Below are 20,117 nucleotides of genomic sequence, written 5' to 3' on the forward strand. Positions count from 1 at the left end.
TCAGGGAGCTGAATCCAAAGGTTTTGCCAGCGAGCCATATGATGGAGAGACTAGCTACAAACAGGGAGTATTTCTGCCCATCCAATTTTAAAAGTTACTTAATTCTCAGGGGTTTTCCTCCTACTTCTGAAGGAGGACCAGCCTCTGCTGGAACACATACCCATATGATAGAGATCATGTTCACTGGTTTCACAAAGATGGTCTTTTCATCTAAGGTTTGTGGAGTCCACTAACATTCAAGGAGGCTCTTTCCTTTTTTACCTTTATCTGAGTGACATTTCCTTCAAGTTCTGTAGATGCCTGGAACTTCCACTTCTCCTTGCCTTCTGAAGCCCATGTGCTCTGATGAGATCCTGCTGCTTTCTTCCACATTGCTACTCTCCCCTTGCTGGTTCCAGCTGCCAAGATACCTGCCATTCACAAACATTTCAGGCATTTCATCTTGGGCTTCAGAAAAACAAACCCACATTACACAACATAACAGGCAGCAAGCTCTGGTTCTTGGGTACTGAGAAGTCACTTCCTAGCAGCAGCATTTCTCTCCTCACTGCAAACCAACATCCTAGTCCTGCACTGGAGAACTCTTCTGAAGAAACAATGGGAGAAGTTCCACATGGTAAGGTGCACTTCATCTAAGCTACCAGATGAAGTGATTTTTTAAATGCATCAATTACTTCATTTTAACCTTTTCTTAAAATACAGAACTATTGAATATCCAGAGCTGGAAGAGTCCCTAAGGGTCATCCAATCCAGCTCCTGGCCCTGCACAGGACAGTACCAGCAATCCCAATATGTGCCTGAGAGTGTTGTCCAAAAACTTCTTTACCTCTGGCAGCCTTGGGGTCCTCACTTCCTGCTCAGTGCCTTCCCTCTGGGGGGAGAAACTTTTGATGCAGTCTAACCCTCCCCTGGCTGGACACAGCTATGGCTGTTCCCTTGGGTCCTGTCACTGCTCACAAAAACCAGAGGTCAGATCCGCCTCTCATGAGGAAGCTGCTCCATGCATGCACCCCCCAGTCTCAGCCATTCCTCCAAAGGCTTGTGTTTATTTTTAAATAGCTAGTTTTGTAGTCACTTTGGGCAACCAACCACTGAAAAGCACTGCAGCAGATATCAGCTGTGCCTACGCTAGCAAACAAGGTGGTGCCCAGGAGCAGGTCTGTAGAAAGGATCTGTTGTAAGGACCAGGCACATACACAATACATAAGCTCTATTCTCACTAAGCTCTATTCTGCATTAGCTGCAGTGCAGCCTTGTAGACGGAATGCCCAAAACATGTTGGAGCTCATTAGGGGCACTCCAGGGGTACTGGTGTCAAAGGGAATCCAGCTCATATGCCACAAGACAGCTCCACAGTGAGTCTAAGAGTATTGAATTATTTCCCTGCACCTTTCAAGGCATATTTCTGATCCAAACTAAAATCTTCAATATCACATACTACCACTGAGATCCTCAGTCACAAGACAAACATACTGAAATTATTACAGGGCATGGAAGGCTGAGGTTTGACAAGGTCTGGCACCAGAGATCACAGCTGCCACGTTATTTCTCACCTTTAGCACTGCAGTAAGAGACACAGTTAATACATTCTCCCCCCTCAAAGCCAAATTGCATATCTAGGGAGAGCACATAGTTCTCATCTTGATCCAAATCCCAGAACCTAAGGCACACAAAACAAGAGTGTTAAAAATGCTTTTCATTCCAAGTGTCTTGCCAAACCCAGTCAATAGGATGCTGTACATGGCATTAACTTACTATTTCCACAATACCTAGATCATTTAATTTTTAAAATTAAATTGTCAGAAGCTGCCTGGGGAGTGTGAATTCCTTAACAATCTCCTCCTCTTCCTTTGAGTTTTTAATCTGCAGCATGTTTTGGGATATTCTCCTAGGAAGAAAGAAGTCAGAAGCAAGTGCAGCTTTAAAAAAAATGAAAGAAGTGAGGGCCAGTTGCAATTTTCTTCCTCCCTAATTATGCTTCTCCTCCATTTTAAGAATATTCCTGTGTTAGTCAGTAGTCCTTTGGATTCCAGATTTATTTTCTACAACTAAATACTGCCATGAAGCTATTCCTTCTTGATACTTGGTCTTTATTGCATTCTCACAAAATGAACAAAAGATTCTGTCTGATAGTAGCAGACAGAGGCTCAATAAAGGGAAATACTGATATTAATGGAACACTCCCACTCTCCCAAAGGTTAGAGGAACGGGTAGAGCAGGTCATAGTAAAGACAAGGTAGATAACATTGCAAAAAAGGTAAAACTAGAGAACACAGTAACATAACAGCATGGCAAAGCAACACACTTTGAAGGATTAGGGAAATAAGTAATTTAAATACTTGTCTTATATTACAGTAAAATAAATGTCCTGAAAAGTAAGCAATTTCTTTCTGGTTGCTGATGCCATGAGTATCCTAAGGATCAGAAAGTAACGTAGGCAAGAATGGCAAAGGGGCTGCACTTTCATGCAAAACCCCAACCCGGATTTATTTTCAGAATAAACCAGTAACAGCACTCAAGGAGGGAACAGAATAGGTAGCACTGCCTGACAAAATAAAATACCTAGAGAGAAAGCAAGCCATACCAAATTAGTTTCTGTCCTTGAGAAAAAAAAATCATTTAATTTCTCTACTTATTTTTACAAACAAAATTAGAAAATGTTGGGATTTTTTCATTATTGGTAAAAAACCCCCAACCAACATTTCAGCAAAACACTCAGTTCATTGCAGACTGTACCTTTTACCTGGCCCTTCTCAGGGGCAGCCAGAACAACTTTCATTCTTACCTGATGACTGTCTCACCTAGTGCTGTAACAACCAGGCTATGGTCTACTAGAATCATGTCTGCAGAATGACCAGTCTTCCCACTCAACTTCACCTGTTAACCATTAGCAAATAAACACATTTACAGAAGGTCAGAGGAGCACACTGAAGGACACTGAGCATCTGAACTGCACAGTTTGGCTAAACAGTAAAAATATGAAAATAACTAGACCTATCTGTTAATTCAGACATATTGAGACAGTGAATTCAGATGATTCTGACAATGATCACCATAAAATGCATCAAGACTGCAATGTATAAATTTAAGAGAAGAAATCCTGGAGTGGGTTAATTAAGTAGATAAGGAGCAGTATTTTACTTTTGCACTAGAACTCCTCTTAGAATTTAATAAAGATTGCTTTAAAATGTGAAATTCCAAATCTTACTTCTAGTCAAACATAAATAATGATCAATAAGAAGTGGACATTGCTGTAATACACGTGTCCAGTGTTTTTCTGTCGTGGATAAAAAGAAAAAAAATCTTAGAAAAGTGAAGGTTTGGGGTCTACCAACAAGCAGCATTTTGTAATAGCAGAGGCCAGGGTGTGAGACATTTTCTCTTTAATTTCCTCTTTTAATTTCTGGAGATCCTCTGTTAGTCTTTCCACTGAGGAGACATGGGGCCATAATGGGGTGGAGATAGTTTCTTCATATATCTGAGGTTTGGTAACCAAATAGTCCACGTTTTGTTCTCCTTCTTTCCATAACATCACTCCCAATGAGTTGACATATGACATCAGCACACTCAGTAAGAATTTCTGCTATATGTTTTGCGAACACTGGATATTGTCTGGATTAGTAAGGAATTGCTCATTATTTAAAAATATTATCTCCAGCACAGCTAATTCTCTCAGGTACCAGATACCTTGCTCCATAGTGTTCCACTTGTCTCAGCGCACTAAAAGGTCATCTTTCCAAGGAAACCTTTCTCTCACATTTGACAGGAGTTGCATCCAGAGGCTGAGAGTTTCTGGTCCTTTCCCAATCCTGTGGTCAATACTTGCATGCCAGGACATGGATCCCAGTTGCAAAGTGTCACTACCATCTAATTTCATATCACGGGCCACAACAGCCCAGTATCAGAGCACCCAGGTCACCAGGGGCTCACCTGACTGGAGTGAGAAATCCTTCTGCATGGCTCACAGCTCACTCAGGGATAGGGTTTGGGTGATTATCTCTGGCCCTGTCTCTTCCTCCTGTTGTGAAGGCCCTGCTTCCTTTTCATCACTCACTACATGAACTGATTTGGTCTTGGATTTCTTCTTCTGAATACAGGCAACTGCTCTTAGCACAGGTTGCTCTTGTGGGTAAGCTGCAGTTTGAATGGCCATAGTGCCTACTGCTTTGCTTTCCTCCTCCTCCCTCTGAGGGTGCTGCATAAAAACAAGCAGTGTCCAATAAACAGTAGCCACGGTGCAGCACACCGTTGCACCTCTCTGGAACAGCCACAGCAATTCTCTTTCAAACACTTTATCAGGGCCCTGTAGTTGCTCCGGGGTGAACTTCCGAACCAGGGGCAGAGTACTCTTTCAAAAGCTGGCCCATTTTCTCCTACATGCCACACCACTAATGACTATCCATCCCATGTTTATGGACAACTTCCCTACAAATCTCTGTCCTAAATCTTAACATGGCATACACTGGACAGAGGAAACCTATTAGACATATCAATGAGGGCATGCTTCCCAGGTCACAGTGAAACAGATCACTGCGGTGGATACATGGTGCATATATGGGAGCATATGCAGGGTTAGGTATTATACCCACATGAACAGACCAAGAAACACTAGAACCAGGGAGCTCTCTACCTAAAACACAAATGCTTAGATCAAAGTTATCTCAATCCTCTTGAGCCTTACCTTGGGCACCAATTAAATGTGGTGGCTTAACACCAGCAAAAAATTAAATGCCAAATAAGCTATGGGCCTTCTCCTGCCCCTTCCGGTAAGGGAGGGAGACGTGCAGAGAATATGGATTGAGATAATTTACTGAGAGCAAAAAGCAATGGAATAAGAAACAGCAATATGAATTTAAAAAAATATCCAAAACCAGAAAGTGCTTCAGCCACAAAAAATTAATTTTATGTGGCTGCTGAGACCAAAACCAAAATGGTGGTCCCCATAGGTTGTGTCCACATGACTTCCCCAGGCTCCCACATGCTGTCGCAAACAAAGGCAGTGTGGCAAGAGGCTTCCCGCCCCTCCCAGACCAAGACAACAAAAAACAACAGCAAACAGACCCTCCCCAAAACTGGGTCATCCAAGATGGATGCCCTGCTAGGCTCAGTTCCACACAAATGCCTGCACCATTGCTTCTACTGCTCTGCCATACTGGGCGTTGATCCTACAGGTTGCTGTCACTTCCCAGAAGTTCTGCTGCACTCCTTTTGGCCTGGCTTAGCTGGAATGGGCTTGGCTCGACTGGGCTTGGCTGGGCTCCCTTGGGCTGGACTGGGGGCCTTCCCTGCCCCCTGCCCACGGTCTCCCCATTAGTGCTGCCATTCAACATACATCAGTTCTGTGTTCTGCTGCTTTCCTTTCAGCACCATATCCTATAGTGTCTCAGGGAAAACAGAAGAGGGTGGATGGCAGGGGCAGAAGACAGAGTCTGCAGGGCTGATGCTGACAACCTCCCCATGAGAGAGAGCAAGGCAGAATGGTGCCCACTTAATGGCGTGTGTGTGTTTTCTCCACGAAAACAGTGATGATATAGGTGGTATAGAATAACTTAGCTGCACCTACATGGTGCTAAGCACCCCCCACCTCTGCAACCAGGACAACTGGAATTTCCAATTTTTCTGTAATTCACTAAGAAACTGAAAGTAAGTGTAAAAGAATTAAGATAGGGTCAAAATGAAAAGAACTATGAAAAAACAGGAAGAAAAGATGAAAACCATCTTTCCAAGTTCAGTACCACATCATTCTATTCCACTTTTAGATAAGCTATTTTTGCTTCCTCATCAACATATTATCTGAGAAACAAATATGAGAGCTGATTCATTTGGAAGCAAAATAGCAATAATCAAAAAACAAAACAAACTTATAAAGAATAAATATTGCAACTTTATCCTGTAGTATGACTCTTACCTTCATGAGCTCTTCTGCTTCTCCCTCGGGAGAAACTGCATGTAAAGACAACTGCAGAGTCTCTGTTATTACAAGTAAAACATCTCTTTCCTCCAGCAACAGGAGCTTTCGGACCAGACTGTCCGTAGACAATACCTGCCTTGTCTTCCCTTTCTCATTCACATAGTGCACAGAACCTGAAGGACAAATAAATCAGGTGCAGATTTTAGTTGACATCTTTTAGCTACAAAAACCAAAGCTGATGCTCTCTACCTTAATAAAACATTCCTCAAGTGCTGAAAATGTAAAAATAACAAAAATTCTTTCATTTTCTAGTTCTTCTCAGGATAGACAGTACAATAGCTGACCAGAGCAATAAACCAAAGCATATTTTTCCCCATTTACAAGATCCAAAGGGGAATACTTTAAATAATTTTAAACTGCAAATAAACTTTCTGTATGAATGATAGCATCTGAAACCTTCAGTCTGAGAAAAAAAATCTGTGAAAGAAGAATGGCAGCTAAGAATTGGTTCAATTTACAGCATAGTTGAGATATTGGAAAACTGCAGACCTGAAGTTCTTCATTGCTTAGGAAACACTGCACCACACACCAAATTCAGCTTTAATCCATAATTTGACTGGCAAATGGGACAGTGTTTTTCTAAAAACACTGACATTGGTAACTAATGCACCCATCAACATTTTAAAAGCCATTATAATGTCATTAAGTTGTACTACTCTATAATAATAGAATCACAGAATCATTAAGGGTGGAAAAGACCTCCAAAATCATCAAGTCCAACCTTTGACCAAGTAGCACCACACCCAATAACCATACAGTGAAGTGCCACATCTAGTCATTTTTGAACACTTCCTGGGATGATCACTCTACCACTGCCCAGGGCAGCCCATTCCCATGCCTAACAACCCTTCCTGCAAAGAAATTCCTTCCACCAGTCTGCCCTCCCCTGGCACAACTTGAAGCTGTTTCCCCTTGTCCTGCTCCCTGCTCCCAAGGAGCAGAGCCCAAATCCCCACCTGCCTGAACATCAGGGAGCTGTGCAGAGCCAGAAGGTCCTCCCTGAGCTTCCTTTTCTCCAAGCTGAGCCCCTCCAGCTCCCTCAGCTGCTCCTCATCAGACTTGTGCTCCAGAGCCTATTCCAGCTCTGTTCCCTTCTCTGGACACACTCTAGCCCCTTAAGGTCTTTCTTGTCATGAGAGGCCCAGAATCCAGGTACCCCAGCAGCATCCAGCACAGGGGGTGCTCACTGTGTTGGGCCTGTGGCCACTCTATGGCTGATCCAAGTCCTGTCCCACTGCTTTATTTTCTCCCTGCAATAAAACCCTGCATAGATATCCTCATCTTCTTAAATCACAGGACATTTTGGTTTTGAAGGAACTTTAAAAATGAATCTCTTTTTAATCCTCTTGCCACGGGCAGGGACACCTCCCACTAGTCCAGGTTGCTCCAAGCCTCATCCAGCCTGGCCTTGAACGCTTCCAGGGATCCAGGGGCAGCCACAGCTTCTCTGGGCACCCTGTGCCAGGGCCTCAGCACTCTCACAGGGAACAATTCCTTCCCAATATCCCATCTAACCATGTCCTCTGGGAGTGGGAAGCCGTTCCCTTGTCCTGTCCCTGCAAGCCCTCCAAAGTCCCTCTCCAGCTCTCCCGGAGCCCCTTTAAGCACTGCAAGGGGCTCTGAGCTCTCCCTGAAGCCTTCTCTTCTCCAGGTTCTCCCAGCCTAACTCTAGAGCAGAGGGGCTCCAGTCCATGAAGTATCTACATGGCCTCCTCCAGACTCATTCCAACAGCTCCATGTCACCCCTGTGTTGATAACCCCAGAGCTGGAGGCAACTCTGCAGGTGGGGTCTCACCTGAGTGGGGCTGAGGTGCAAAATCCCCCCCTCCCCTGCTGCCCATACTGTGGGATCAGCCCAGCACACAGGGTATTTCTGGGAGCCAGCACACACAACTGGGGCATGTCCAGCTCTCACTCACCAACACCTCCAAGTTCTTCTCAGGACATTTGTGAGTTAGAGCAGATCATTACTAGATTAAAAACTGAGTCCAAAACACATACACTCAAACCAACCCAAGCAATGAAGCTGCTCACAAGGAACAGTCAGACAGTATCATTTGATTGAAATTTGAGAAGTATGACAAGGAGGCTGTCTTGCGGTGACTTTATAATACTGTATCCCTTATCATCTACTTTATGCCCAGACACAGGTTCTGTAACTTTAAGCTAAGTCTGAGAGAGGGGAAGAAGCCGGGGGAATTCTTTCATCAGTTTGTGTTCAAACACAGACTCTCCCCTGCTCTTTCTCAGGAGAGAAGAGAGTTAAATTCTTTTGCTTGTAGCTAGCTTTATAAGTTAGCTGAGTCAAGAAGTTTTTCCCGGGACTGTGGCTTCTTCTTCTGGAACTGTTCGGCTTTGCTCCAGCCCAGAACACCAGGCCATCACTGGGAGTCCCAGGCCGCAGCCCAGAGGGGGGAGGCTGCAGGGACACCCGGCTCCAGACCTCGGGAGAAGCCAAGCAGGACTCTCAAATCCACCAGCTCTCTCCACAGCGAGAAGGTTTTCATATCTAATATTATTCATTCTTGTTCCCGTGCCGGCATGCACTCTCTGTGTTAAATAAACAGGTTTTTTCCCTTTTCTCCAATAAATTCCTTTCGTCTGATGGGAAGAGGTTGTGCCACAAACCGGCCTTTTTTTCAGAGGAGATTCCCCTTTCAGGACGTTTCCTCCTGACTTGTCTCAACCCCAGGCAGAGGCCCAAGCCCAGGACAGCACCTGCAGGACACACAGCCTGTCCCTAGATGGGGCTCTGCACCATCACAACAGCGGCTTTGAAGGTGAGGACGGAATGGGCACAGCTTCCTAAAGCTTCTCTCCCTGTATCTTTATGAAGCACCTTGTGTCCATTTTCCATTTAAATGGTACCCTTCTAGTAAAGAGGCTTGTATTCACACATTAAAAGAAGGTACACTGCAAACCAACCACGAAGCTGGCCCATGCCCCTCCTGCAAGCCGTGCTGGTGTAAACAAGGGGTGTCAATTTTGGTACAACACTGAATCAAATTGTAACAGAGCTGCAGAACCAGCATAACTGAAACGTTTTCAGAACAGTTAACATTTGAATCAACAGGATGACTCGAATCACCTACCAGAAACACCCATTATGCAACTTCTCATACACATTTTGGCTCCAGTTCAGAGAGAGCAAATTACAGAGAGATGGCATCACAAAAAAATTTGGGGTGGGAAGAAAGTTAGCTTAGAGAAAACTAGTACCCAGAAGACTAAAAAGGATAGGAAAAGACAGGGAAGAGTAAAAGGCAAGGAAGAGGAAAATACAGAGAAGAAACACTATTAGGCAGCAAACTAAACAAAACAGATTCTCAGACTTTTTGTTGGTCTGTAAGACTAAAGCATCATTTCAAAGCATGAGAAAAAATTGAAAAGAAAATTGAGAATTTAAGACGTATGCTTTAGCAGAATTTGCCTATTTATAGAAAAAAGAACACATGCATTATTTTGAAGCTTTGCACAAAAGCTAATTTTATCTACACTTGTGTGTTAGAGATTGTTTTCCTCATACTCACTTCTTTGGAACCTGACTAATCCAGTACCTCTGGTACCCTTGTGAACAAAACCATCCTGAAGATAAGGTTTCAGTAGTTTTATTCATTTCTTACCAAACATTCTACAACTCCTATAGAAGACTCTACCCTATTGAATATATGAATATGAGGGATATATGAATATACCCCAAGATTATCATGCACTGGGCTATTTTGAAGCTCTAAGGAAACAACTTCCCAGCCAAATGGAAAAGTGGTTTTGCTCTTACCATCTGCCAAAGTGATAAAGAAGGAGAGTCCTTCCTGGACTGCTGTTTTCAGAGGTGGTCCTATTCCAGCTTTCTTCCAGTTAAACATATCCAAGGCTTTCTCATCACCACTCACAGCTGCTTTTGCCAGCTGTACAAAGTCCCTGAAAAGAGAGATACTTCATTCCTAATTCTTTTCATAACTGTAGGTTCAGTCTCAAAGAATGGATGAGAAGTTAATAAAGCATATTGTATAAAGAGAACAAATATTTCATACACTGATTGAAAAAAGGGCGGACTCAAAAAAATACAAAACAAAATTTCAATATTAGTTTTCACTTGCATTATTTCACCTTTTTCACAAAACACATCATTATTTTTTCAGAGATGTGAAACAGAAAAGCCCAGACAAGGAGAACTATTATTTTTCACTACAGCTGCTTCCTATTTCTTGCTTGGACAGGAAAAAAATAATAATTCTTAAGAAATGACTTTTAATTATTTTTGACAAGAATATAAAGATAATTGTGTTTCCAGTGTGTTTATGGCTTTCCACAATCAGCAATATTGCTAATTAGAAGAACTAAGACAGAAGAGTCAACAGCAACCAACAGATGATGTGGAGAAGAGAAAGAAGAGCAGTTACTGCACACAGGACACAGAGCCAGCTATCAGAGCGGGAGAAGAGCTTGGAAGTATAGGGCAGTTAGGAAAAGAACATTTTTATATATTTTTAAATAGTCTATTTGCGGGTAGGACTTTCTTTCTGTGGAACAAGACAAAGACTTGGTCTATCAGAGCTCTGATGGGGCCAATACTCACTCACTAGGAGGGGGTGGCCAAAAGACACAGTGCCACAAGCATTTCCCATACTCCTGCTTAACCAGGGCAGGACCCTGCACTCTGCCCCGATGGTCCATTTTCCACAGACACAAGACACCGTGCTAGAAAAAGACAAGTTAATTCATTACCCTTTGCACACAGATGAGAATTCAGACTCAAGCTAATCACTGCACATAAAAATAAATGTTTTATTGATGGAGCAACACCCTTCCTTTTGTTTAGTTGACACATACAATTACGCCCACTTAAAACTAAGCCACAGGGAATCAAAGCTATCTTTAACATTATATTATTTGCTCCCTTAAAATCAAATTATCTAAAAAAAGCTTATTGGCCCTATCCTTTTTTAGTTAAATCACACTGCCAGAGCAATTACATGGAACAGTCTTAGTTTTCTTCTGCAAGCAGCAGACGTAAATATTTGTCTTGATAATGTCCTTTCCACATTCTTTCTTGAAAGTAGTCTGATAGCTTATTTTTTAGCAATTGAAATAAAGGATAGCAGAGCATATGCATCCCTCAGTAAGTGTATACAAAACTGATGTAGATGAGCATGGGTATATGATTAGACATGTAAAGTCACAGGGTGTAGAAAGACTAAGGGCAGAATTTTTTAATTTCTGGAGCTTTCCTCCTCTTTCGGAGCAGACATTCAAGAGCTTACTTTTAGAAAAATCAAGAACTTACTTTTAGAAAAATAATCTAGTAACTAGAAAAATCATATATGCTAAAGAAAGGAAGTCTGATTAGCTAATTAACTCAGTGGTCAACACAGGCCAGCCCTTGAGGCTGGCACAGGTGCTGACATAACTCACACCCTGCAGTGGCAGCTCAGGAGCAACAAACCCCTGGTGACTAAAAAGTGTGGAGACAAATTCCAACAAACTGATTTACAGTATATCCTCACAGTTGGAATGCGAAGAAGATTATTTATTGTTGTTGTTATGCTAGTATTTATGAAACCAAATTGCATTTAGGAACGTTCCATGTAAGCACTACATAAAAAAACCCAGCAACAATTTTCAATATCAAATTCAATCTCATTTTATTTCATTAAGATAGAGAACCATAAAGTGGTATTAGAATTCGCTCTATTTTTATTTATTGTTTTCAATGAAGTATCATCCTTTTCCTGGAAGTGGCAGCAATGGTCACTTATTCTTCACAATTCTAACTAGAAGCCACACAAGATGCAGCTGAGGCCTTCCAAAGCAACATTTCCTTCTGTTTTTCCTAAGAGTCAAACTTCTAACTTCTTTTCAACGGTAAGATGGCAATAGTTATACCGTCCAAAACTGTTTATTAAGTGCTATGTGTCTGCAGGTTAAAGAATGCCACTCAGCTGTGCAACTGTGACACTGCTGTACTCCTGTCCCAAGAGGACACTTGCAGTTCATAAAATGTTTGCTAGTTACCTCTGAACATCACAGGATCCTATGAACCAACCTTGTTGGTTCCTCCTCTCACTCTTCCATCAGCTTTATATGCCACCAATTTCCAAGGATCCCAACTAAAATCACCTGCACCATTCATAAGCTGGAGGAAAAGCCTGCAGCTTTCTAAAGCTGCTGACCTTCGTTCCACCTCCTTCTAGATATTCCAGCCTGTATCCAGATAACCAACTTGCACAATCTCAATTCTTAGTTAGAAGCACAGGAGATTGGAAACAAAAAAGGCTCACAACCTCTCCTAAGTCACACTGGAAAGGATGCAGAACTCATCTGTTTTCAAATGATATTTTTAAAGGACACAGGACATTGACCTTATCATCTATTTAAATGTCCTTTCCAAATGGAGATATTCTCTGATTCCATCCTGTAACTTCCCAATAATTTTTAAAAACATAAAGCTTTAGTTACGTGGTATGAAAGCAATTTGCCTTACAAATAGGCTTTCATTATAGAAAGCACCTAGATCCTCTGTGTGATCAAAACGTGGAAATCACTCATGTTCTTTTTACTTAAAACAAAATAAAAGCTTCTGATTTTCACAGTATCCTATTCCAACTTTATGAAGTTATTTTCAAATAATTTTCTTGCATTTCAGCATGTACAACGACAGAAATCCTAGTGAAGGTAGAATCATAGAATACGCTCAGCTGGAAGTGACTCACACAGATCATCAAGCCCAACTCCTGGCCTGCACAGACAACCCAACAATCCCACCCTGTGCCCGAGTGCTTGTCCAAAGGCTCCTGGAGCTCTGGAAGCCTTGCAGCTCTGAGCTTTCCCTGGGGAGCCTTTCCAGTGCCCAATCAGCCTCTAGCTGAAACAGAAACTTAATCAGGATCCAAATATTTATCTTATTTCTAAAGAATTTCCTCTAATATAAGCAGAACATGATCCTGGCAGTGCTCACCTAATGGAAGTTTCCTAAAAATAAACCCTCATGGGAAAAATATTAAAAATAAACATATAAACTATTGGATAATACGTAAGAAATGAAGCATATCTGTGCTACACCTCAGAGCATAGCACAGTGACACCGGTTTGAAATAAATTTGAAAAGTATTTGTAAGTTCTGTCTATATCAATGTATTGGGTCATTATGATTAAGGCCTCAGCTACACTGAGATGTGTCCATCTTTTGCCTGGGAAGAACTTTCTCTTTTCTAAAAAAGAAGATGATAAATTCTCTTTATACTCAATTTTGAATTTCTGCATTTCTGTCAAATGTAGCAGCAGAACTTTACAAACAATGAATAAAAATAACCTTTCCTCCCAATAAGAACACTGGGAATTCTAACATATAGGTAAGAGCAGAATTGAAATTCTTGGGCAAGCTCAAGTTTGAATCAGGGAAAATAATGCATTTTTTTTCTTCATTTGCTGACTCAGGAACTGGCAAAATCAGAATCTTCTATGAATACTTAATCCTGAATATTCAATAGCTACTTTCTCACTTCACTATGTAAAAGGGGAACCAGTTCATCAAGAAATAGTGTGTCACATTTCCCAATACAATCAATAGGACACAATACTAAGGCATTCATAAAACCAGAAAAAGAGAGATTAACATGGGTTTCCTGTGAGCACTGCTCTGCACTCAGAATGGATGAATATGTTGTAGCTGGAATTTGTTTCTCAACAGCTATTCTTGAGTCTGCCCTAAAACTTGTGCATGGACAGGAGCAAAAGAATTCAAATGGTCTACACCTCAATTACTCCATCCATGAAATAGCCTTAAACCTTCATCAATGCTCAGCACCCACTGAGATCCAACACAATTTTATTTAAAGAAAAATTATAGAATGGCAATTTTTTAATTGTAGAATAATATTGTAGAAAAAATTAAAACACTATGACTTTATTTTATTCCCTATCAGTTTTAATTGTACTAAGGAAAAGAAATTTCCCTCCCACACAAGTCTCCCTTCCCCATTGATCTCCTTTCCATGATCTTTTCCTATTACAGAGCTTCCAAGACTGTGTTCCACATCAAACCCATATGGCATTTCAGCTACTCACCCCATCCCCAGACACAAGGCAGGTACCACTTGTACTCCAGCTCAGGACTGTGATTTTGGCGCTGTGATTTGGGGGTACAGTGTGCTGCTCCTTGTCTTGTTTGTTCAGTATCAGAACTCCTCCTGTCTCCCATCCTGATGCCAGAATGGGTCTGGAAGGGTGCCAGGCAAGTAATGTGACCTGAAAGCTTCTCTCAGCACGGCAATCAGGCACATGTTCTCCCTGCAAACAAAAATCAGTGTGAGCTCAGTCCAGTGGAAACTCAGCAACCAAACCTTCTAATTCATAGCCCAGTCAATATCAAGCTTTCTCTCCCATATAAAGGATATAAGAAGGCTTCAAGCATATTTCAAAGTAAAAAATAGTTCCAGCTATTGAAAAAGAACAAAGCACATCACTAAGGACATAGAATAATCTAATGCTTCAACAGCTCTTAAAGGCAGATCCTCCTTTAGGCATGGTTCATGAGAATATTTCACGCAAATCATTTAACCTCTCTAAGTATTTCTTTTTCCGTTTTTTAAACTTGGAAAACAATTTTTCAGAATACACTTTGAAAAGTACACATTTTATAGGCTATTGTATTAAGAGAGATGTTTCAGTAAGTCTGCTGCAGACTTAGATACTTTCAGTGCTACTTCTCTAAAATTATGCAAACCAAAGTCTTACACAAGGCTCTCATGTAAAAGTTAGAGTATGCAAAAGAAATATCTGTCTACAGGCAGAAAACCAGTTCAGTCTTGAGGTGGTAGAGTGATTTGTTCAGTTTCCATTTCTTAGTATGTTCTACTCACTTAAGAGTTAAAAAGCAGCAGCAGCATGTGTTCATTTACATACAAGTCTGAAAATCTCCCACTATGAGAAGAAAAACCTAATCAGTAATCATCACAAACAAGACTTATAGACTGCAAACATCAAATTTCAAAAGAAAGATCAATTTAATTTATGAAGATCTTTTTAAAATACATATAATGAGTGGCTGATGAATCTGTCATGTTCCATATAGCACAGGACACAGACAGTAATTAAAACCCAGAGATATTTCAGGAGGATATCAGCCTGCAAAAACAGAGATTAAAAATGTGAAGTTTTAAATTAGAACAATGATAAAGGTTGCTGAGAGAAGCTGTGTGACTTCTCACACATCTCACGTCTCTGGAAGTGTTCAAGGCCAGGTTGGATGGGGCTCAGAGCAACTTGGTCTATGGAATGTGTCCCTGAGCATGGCAAGTGGTTGGGACAAGATGATCCTAAAGGTCCCTTCCAATCTAAACCATCCTGCAATTCTGTGACTCTGCATCAAGAGCAAAAGCAAAGTTGTTGATTTTTCACCTGTTCCAGGTAGATATCCACACAGCCCCCACCTGCTGTGCTGATAGAAGCAACTGCCAGGAGTGGATGAAGTGGGTGCCATGCTATATGGGAAGGGGAGGCAACAGAATCAGGAGCATCTGTTCGATGATCCACGTACACAGCCATAAAAACAGGAGCTGTCTCAGACTGCACACCTGTACAAGGAATAAAAACATCTCTATCAGGTTTGCTTATGCAGATAATACATATACACTACATATATGCTATTTATATTGAATTTATGCACTGTACATAATGACATATATACGGGTTAAAACAAGAGGGAAAATAAAACTACAGCATTATCTTGTTGCATATACTACATGACATGACAATGTCAGAGTGGCATTTAAAAATAAATGGAGAAACACTGAGCCTCCCACTCTGCAGAGTCCCAGTGTGCATAAGCCAGTACCAAGTCTCTCATCCGTGGCTTGTGCTGGCCTACTTCAAAGGACTCTGAAATATCTCAGTATTTACCAGAAAGCTACTTCCAGCAGCTTCATATCCAAAGATGTTAATTAATGTACAAACTGAACTCTTTTATGTTAAGTCTCATGTCTCAGCTTTCAAAGTAAGTTTCAACAGTTGTCACCACTGTGGAGCTTGTACTGTTGAAATCACACTATCTGCTATTGATATTGGAACTGTTACCAACATTTGAATGAAAAAAGTGCTGATGTTGCACAGTAAAGAACATGAGAACAAAACCCTTTTCAGTGTTGTGGGTCAGAAATCAAGGGTATCAGTAATAATTTGTAATAATTTATACACAGAAATGGTCTTTGGATTTGTGTCATGGGATCCAGTCAGCTCAGTTTCAAAACAAAACCAGCTGGACCGAAACACCTCAAACTCCTCAAATAATCAGTGAGTCATAGAGTTCCGTGGGTCAACTGGCCCAGCCTCCCTGCACAAGCAACGTCTTCCCAGAGCACATGGCATAGGATTGTGACCAGACAATTCTGGATATCCCCAATGAGGGAGACTTCACATCCTCTCTGGGGCAGCCTATTCAGCGCTTAATCAGCCATAAAGTAAAGATATTTAGATGAAACTTCCCATGTTCCAGTTTCTGCCCATTGCCTCTAGAGCCACTGCTGAGCCCCATGGAGCACAGCCTGGTCCATTCTCCTGAGCTTTTCCTGCAGACACTGACAGACAGGGATGAGGTCAGACAGGGATGAGGTCCCCTCTCAGCTGTCTCTTCTCAAGGCTCAACAGGCCCAGCTCCCAGAACTGGACACAGTGCTCCAGATGTGCTTCACCAGGGCTGAACAGAGGGGCAGGATCCCCTCCCCAGCCCGCTAACAATGCCTTTCCTCACCCACCCCAGCATCCACCATGGTGGCCCCAGGGCACACAGCTGGTCAAGGACAGCTGGTGACCCCCAGGTCCTTCTCCACAGGGATGCTGCCTAGCAGGGCAGTCCCCAACCTGGACTCGTCCATGGGATTACTCCTCCCCAGCTGCAGAATCCTGCCAGGACCCGGTGAAAAACAAAACAAGATCCCCAAGAAAACAACACAAATGAACATACACACAAAAAAGCCCCCAAGCATGAAATGTTTAAAAGACTTCTGTGACATTTAAGGGGAAGAGATGTTTTCTTCTGCACAGGTAAACCATGAGTTCAGAATCCACAGGTACACACGTGCACAGCAGTGAGCCACCAGCATGTAAAACGGGCATCAACAGACTCTTAAGTCTCTTTTCTTTAAATCTTCTGTCAGTGCCTCAAATAACTAATTTGCCAGGCACTTAATTTAGAAAGGTGGGCAACTCTGTTCAGTAAATTGGGAGTTCTGTATCTTGCCACTGACACATACAAGGAACAACATCAACTACTGGATATGAGAGCAGACAAGAGCAGTCACCCTAAGGACAAACCATTTCATCTTCCAACAAGATCCATGCACTTTTTTCTGTACAATCCTTCAAAATCTTCAGCATTCCCAAAGTGGCATTGCATGGTCCAGTTTTATCACCACTCAAAAAAACCCAAAAAATAACTAACAACCATTCAAATAAAATTTGGAGTGTTTTTCATCTTGATTTCATGTATTTTAAAAGTTTTCTTACATCTCCAGTACTGTTCCAGAATTCTGTGCCCATATTACTACTTTACTCCTTATTTTATCTGTTTCATTTTCCTCTAAGAGAGGAAGGATTTAGTCCATATTTGACTATAAGCTTTAGATGGGCTCAAATTTTGAAATAATAAAGAATTTCACTTCAGATTAAAACAAAAATGTAAGATGCCTAAATGAAAACAAAGCTACATTTCATATAAAATAACAGTTTTATCAAGCCATACAGCTGTAATATCTTCTCTATAGACACCATTTTCTACTTTTAGTTGTTCCTTGAACCTGTATTTATTAATATTACTTATTATTATTCAGATATTTCAGTCCCATTCAATGACAGAAGTAAGTTTATCAAGCTTCCAAACTGCATTTCTTGTTCAATTCATTAATTTAACTTTTGGAATTAACAGACAGCAAGAAAAAATTTTCAACCAAAACTGTGTAAATTTAAAATGGCAGACTGGCACTTACTAAAACAAGACTCAGTGATACTGTTGGGTAAATTATGGACAACCCCAAATATAAAATACTCTTCACCATCAGAGTAACTACACAGAGCTGTGCAGCAGACTGCTACACACAAATAAATAAATGGCTTGCATAAGTGGATTACTCAATGGTGTAAAAATAATTGAACCAATATTCATTTTCTTGCTGTGATCTTGGGAGTTCATTACTCACATGATTACTACTAGCTCATGTATTTAAACTGTAGCTTTGACAGCTGTCTCTTCAAAAAAGTCTTCAAAAAATAAAAAGAAAACCAAGTAACACCACCTCGACAAACTATCCGGCATGTTCTATTTTTCCAACGTTTCAAAAAAAAAAAAAATTCTGAAAAAGTTAACCATTTTGTATTTTAGAATAGAACATGAACAAGCTCCCACACTTGATCTCAAAGATCAAATTAGATACATCTGACAGACACTTTTGAAACAGCCCACAGGCAATGGTTAGACCTCACGGAATCTCAGCATGGTTTGGAAGGGACCTTAAGCTCATCCAGTTCCAACCCCTGCCATGGGCAGAGACTCCTCACACTCTCCCAGGCTGCTCCAAATCCTGTCCAACCTGGCCTTGGACACTTCAGGGATCTGAGGGCAGCCACAGCTTCTCTGGGCAACCTGTGCCAGAGCCTCAGCACCTTCACAATAAAACTTTTCTTCTCACAATAAAACTTCTTCTGCCGGTTTAAACCATTAGTTCTTCATCCTGTCAGTACACGCCCTGGTAAGAAGTCTGTATCCATCTTTCTTACAAGATCCCATAAAGTTCTTTTTAAGACAACTTCCTTGTCCAGCCATCCAGAAGCCACCCTGACAATCACTCTCACACCGCCTGAGCGGGGACCAAGGCCCCTGTGCAGCTACACCTCCACAGTCAAACCAGCTTTCCTTACCAGCTCAACCATAGCCTTCTCATAGCAGTCTCAGATGTCTGGATCATTAAAATAATTTCATTTTGGTGCAATAACAAAATTACAGCTCAAGCTGGTAATTCCAAGGAGGAATGTCAAACAAAGGATCCCCCGGGCTTTTACACCCTTTCAGTTTAAGGGCAGGGAAGGTCTGGGTGTTGTCAGCTGCTGCTGAGTGCCTCTGAGTGTCCCTGGCTGGGCCACAGGTCCCCATGCCCTGCGTTATGCATTCAGCAGTTCACAGCCTCTTGCTCTGGCCACCCAAAGCTCAACCTGCGGCTTGTACTGCAACTGCACCCTACAGACAACATTGCACTACACTGCAGACAACATCAACGACTGCAAATGACAGCAGCGAGCCAGAACACCGGCACATATTTCACAAAATAATATCAAAGATCAGGAAAAAAAAAATGCTATTCTGTCTTTGGGGACAGTGCTTAAAAAGCTGCTTTTATGTTCTGTCACAGTGTTATCAGCACATTTCATCGAGGTTGACAGCAACTTGGTTTGCTGTACCTGTGGAGCTGTGGACTCATCGGCCCCCCAGTCACCACACAAATGGTGAAAGGGGTCTCTGTCCAAGTTGCCTTAACAAGATTCTCTGGCAAGGCTCCCAAAGCAAAGGCCCTTCCTTTAACCTCTACCTATGAGAAATGCTGGTTGTAAAATTTGAAATTGTTTAAAAGAGCCAGCGCCAGGAAAAAAAAAAAAAAAAAGATAATACAAAACTGCTCTGTGCTACAAAAAGATGGCTAATGACTATGTACAATCTTTTCTAACCAGTAAAACAGATGAAGCAAAAACCCGGTTGATTCCCGCACCCGCACAGAGGGAGAAGGGGAGGGGAGCCTGTGCCAGGCAGAGCCCAGGCTGCTGCTGCCGTGGGCAGCTCCTGGAGCGGAACGAACCCTGCGCGTGTCCCCCGTCCGGGCCATGATCGCCACTCGCCGGCACAGAACAAGGGGCTCCACAAACTCCGCGGCTCCGAGAAGACAAACACGCGGGCCGCGCCACCACATTCTCGCCCGCGGGTGGATTCGGCCGCCCCCGCCGCCAGCAGCTCAAGCGCCCCTTACCTCCGGCTGACCGCGATCAACCCCTCTGTCGCGGGCCGGGCCCAGATACAACCATGAAGAGCCGGCCGACACGCCGCGGGCTGCTGCGGGTAGAGCCCGCTCTCCCCGCTCTCCCCCGCCGCCGCGCTCACCCTGACCGG

The 20,117-nt window shown here is 42.2% G+C and overlaps 1 protein-coding gene across 3 annotated transcripts in view; it reads right to left on the reverse strand.

Annotated features, from left to right (window-relative positions):
• IFT140 (intraflagellar transport 140) overlaps positions 1–20,117 on the reverse strand; it is an 83,215-nt gene extending 63,098 nt beyond the window's left edge. The window contains exons 1-9 of one of the 3 annotated variants that reach the window (XM_063171353.1): positions 19,978–20,117; positions 15,371–15,546; positions 14,039–14,260; positions 10,551–10,672; positions 9,750–9,892; positions 5,909–6,084; positions 2,786–2,877; positions 1,554–1,660; positions 262–410 (exon numbers count right to left, since the gene is read on the reverse strand). In XM_063171353.1, the coding sequence (XP_063027423.1) occupies positions 262–410; positions 1,554–1,660; positions 2,786–2,877; positions 5,909–6,084; positions 9,750–9,892; positions 10,551–10,672; positions 14,039–14,260; positions 15,371–15,517 (1,158 nt within the window). In that variant the 5' untranslated portion in view covers positions 15,518–15,546; positions 19,978–20,117. Of the gene's footprint in view, positions 1–261; positions 411–1,553; positions 1,661–2,785; positions 2,878–5,908; positions 6,085–9,749; positions 9,893–10,550; positions 10,674–14,038; positions 14,261–15,370; positions 15,547–19,977 lie in introns of those variants that run through there. The other 2 variants (XM_063171354.1, XM_063171355.1) reach the window with 2 other exon arrangements.

Source organism: Melospiza melodia, chromosome 18 (genome assembly GCF_035770615.1).
Source record: "Melospiza melodia melodia isolate bMelMel2 chromosome 18, bMelMel2.pri, whole genome shotgun sequence".
NCBI classification, from domain to species: domain Eukaryota; kingdom Metazoa; phylum Chordata; class Aves; order Passeriformes; family Passerellidae; genus Melospiza; species Melospiza melodia.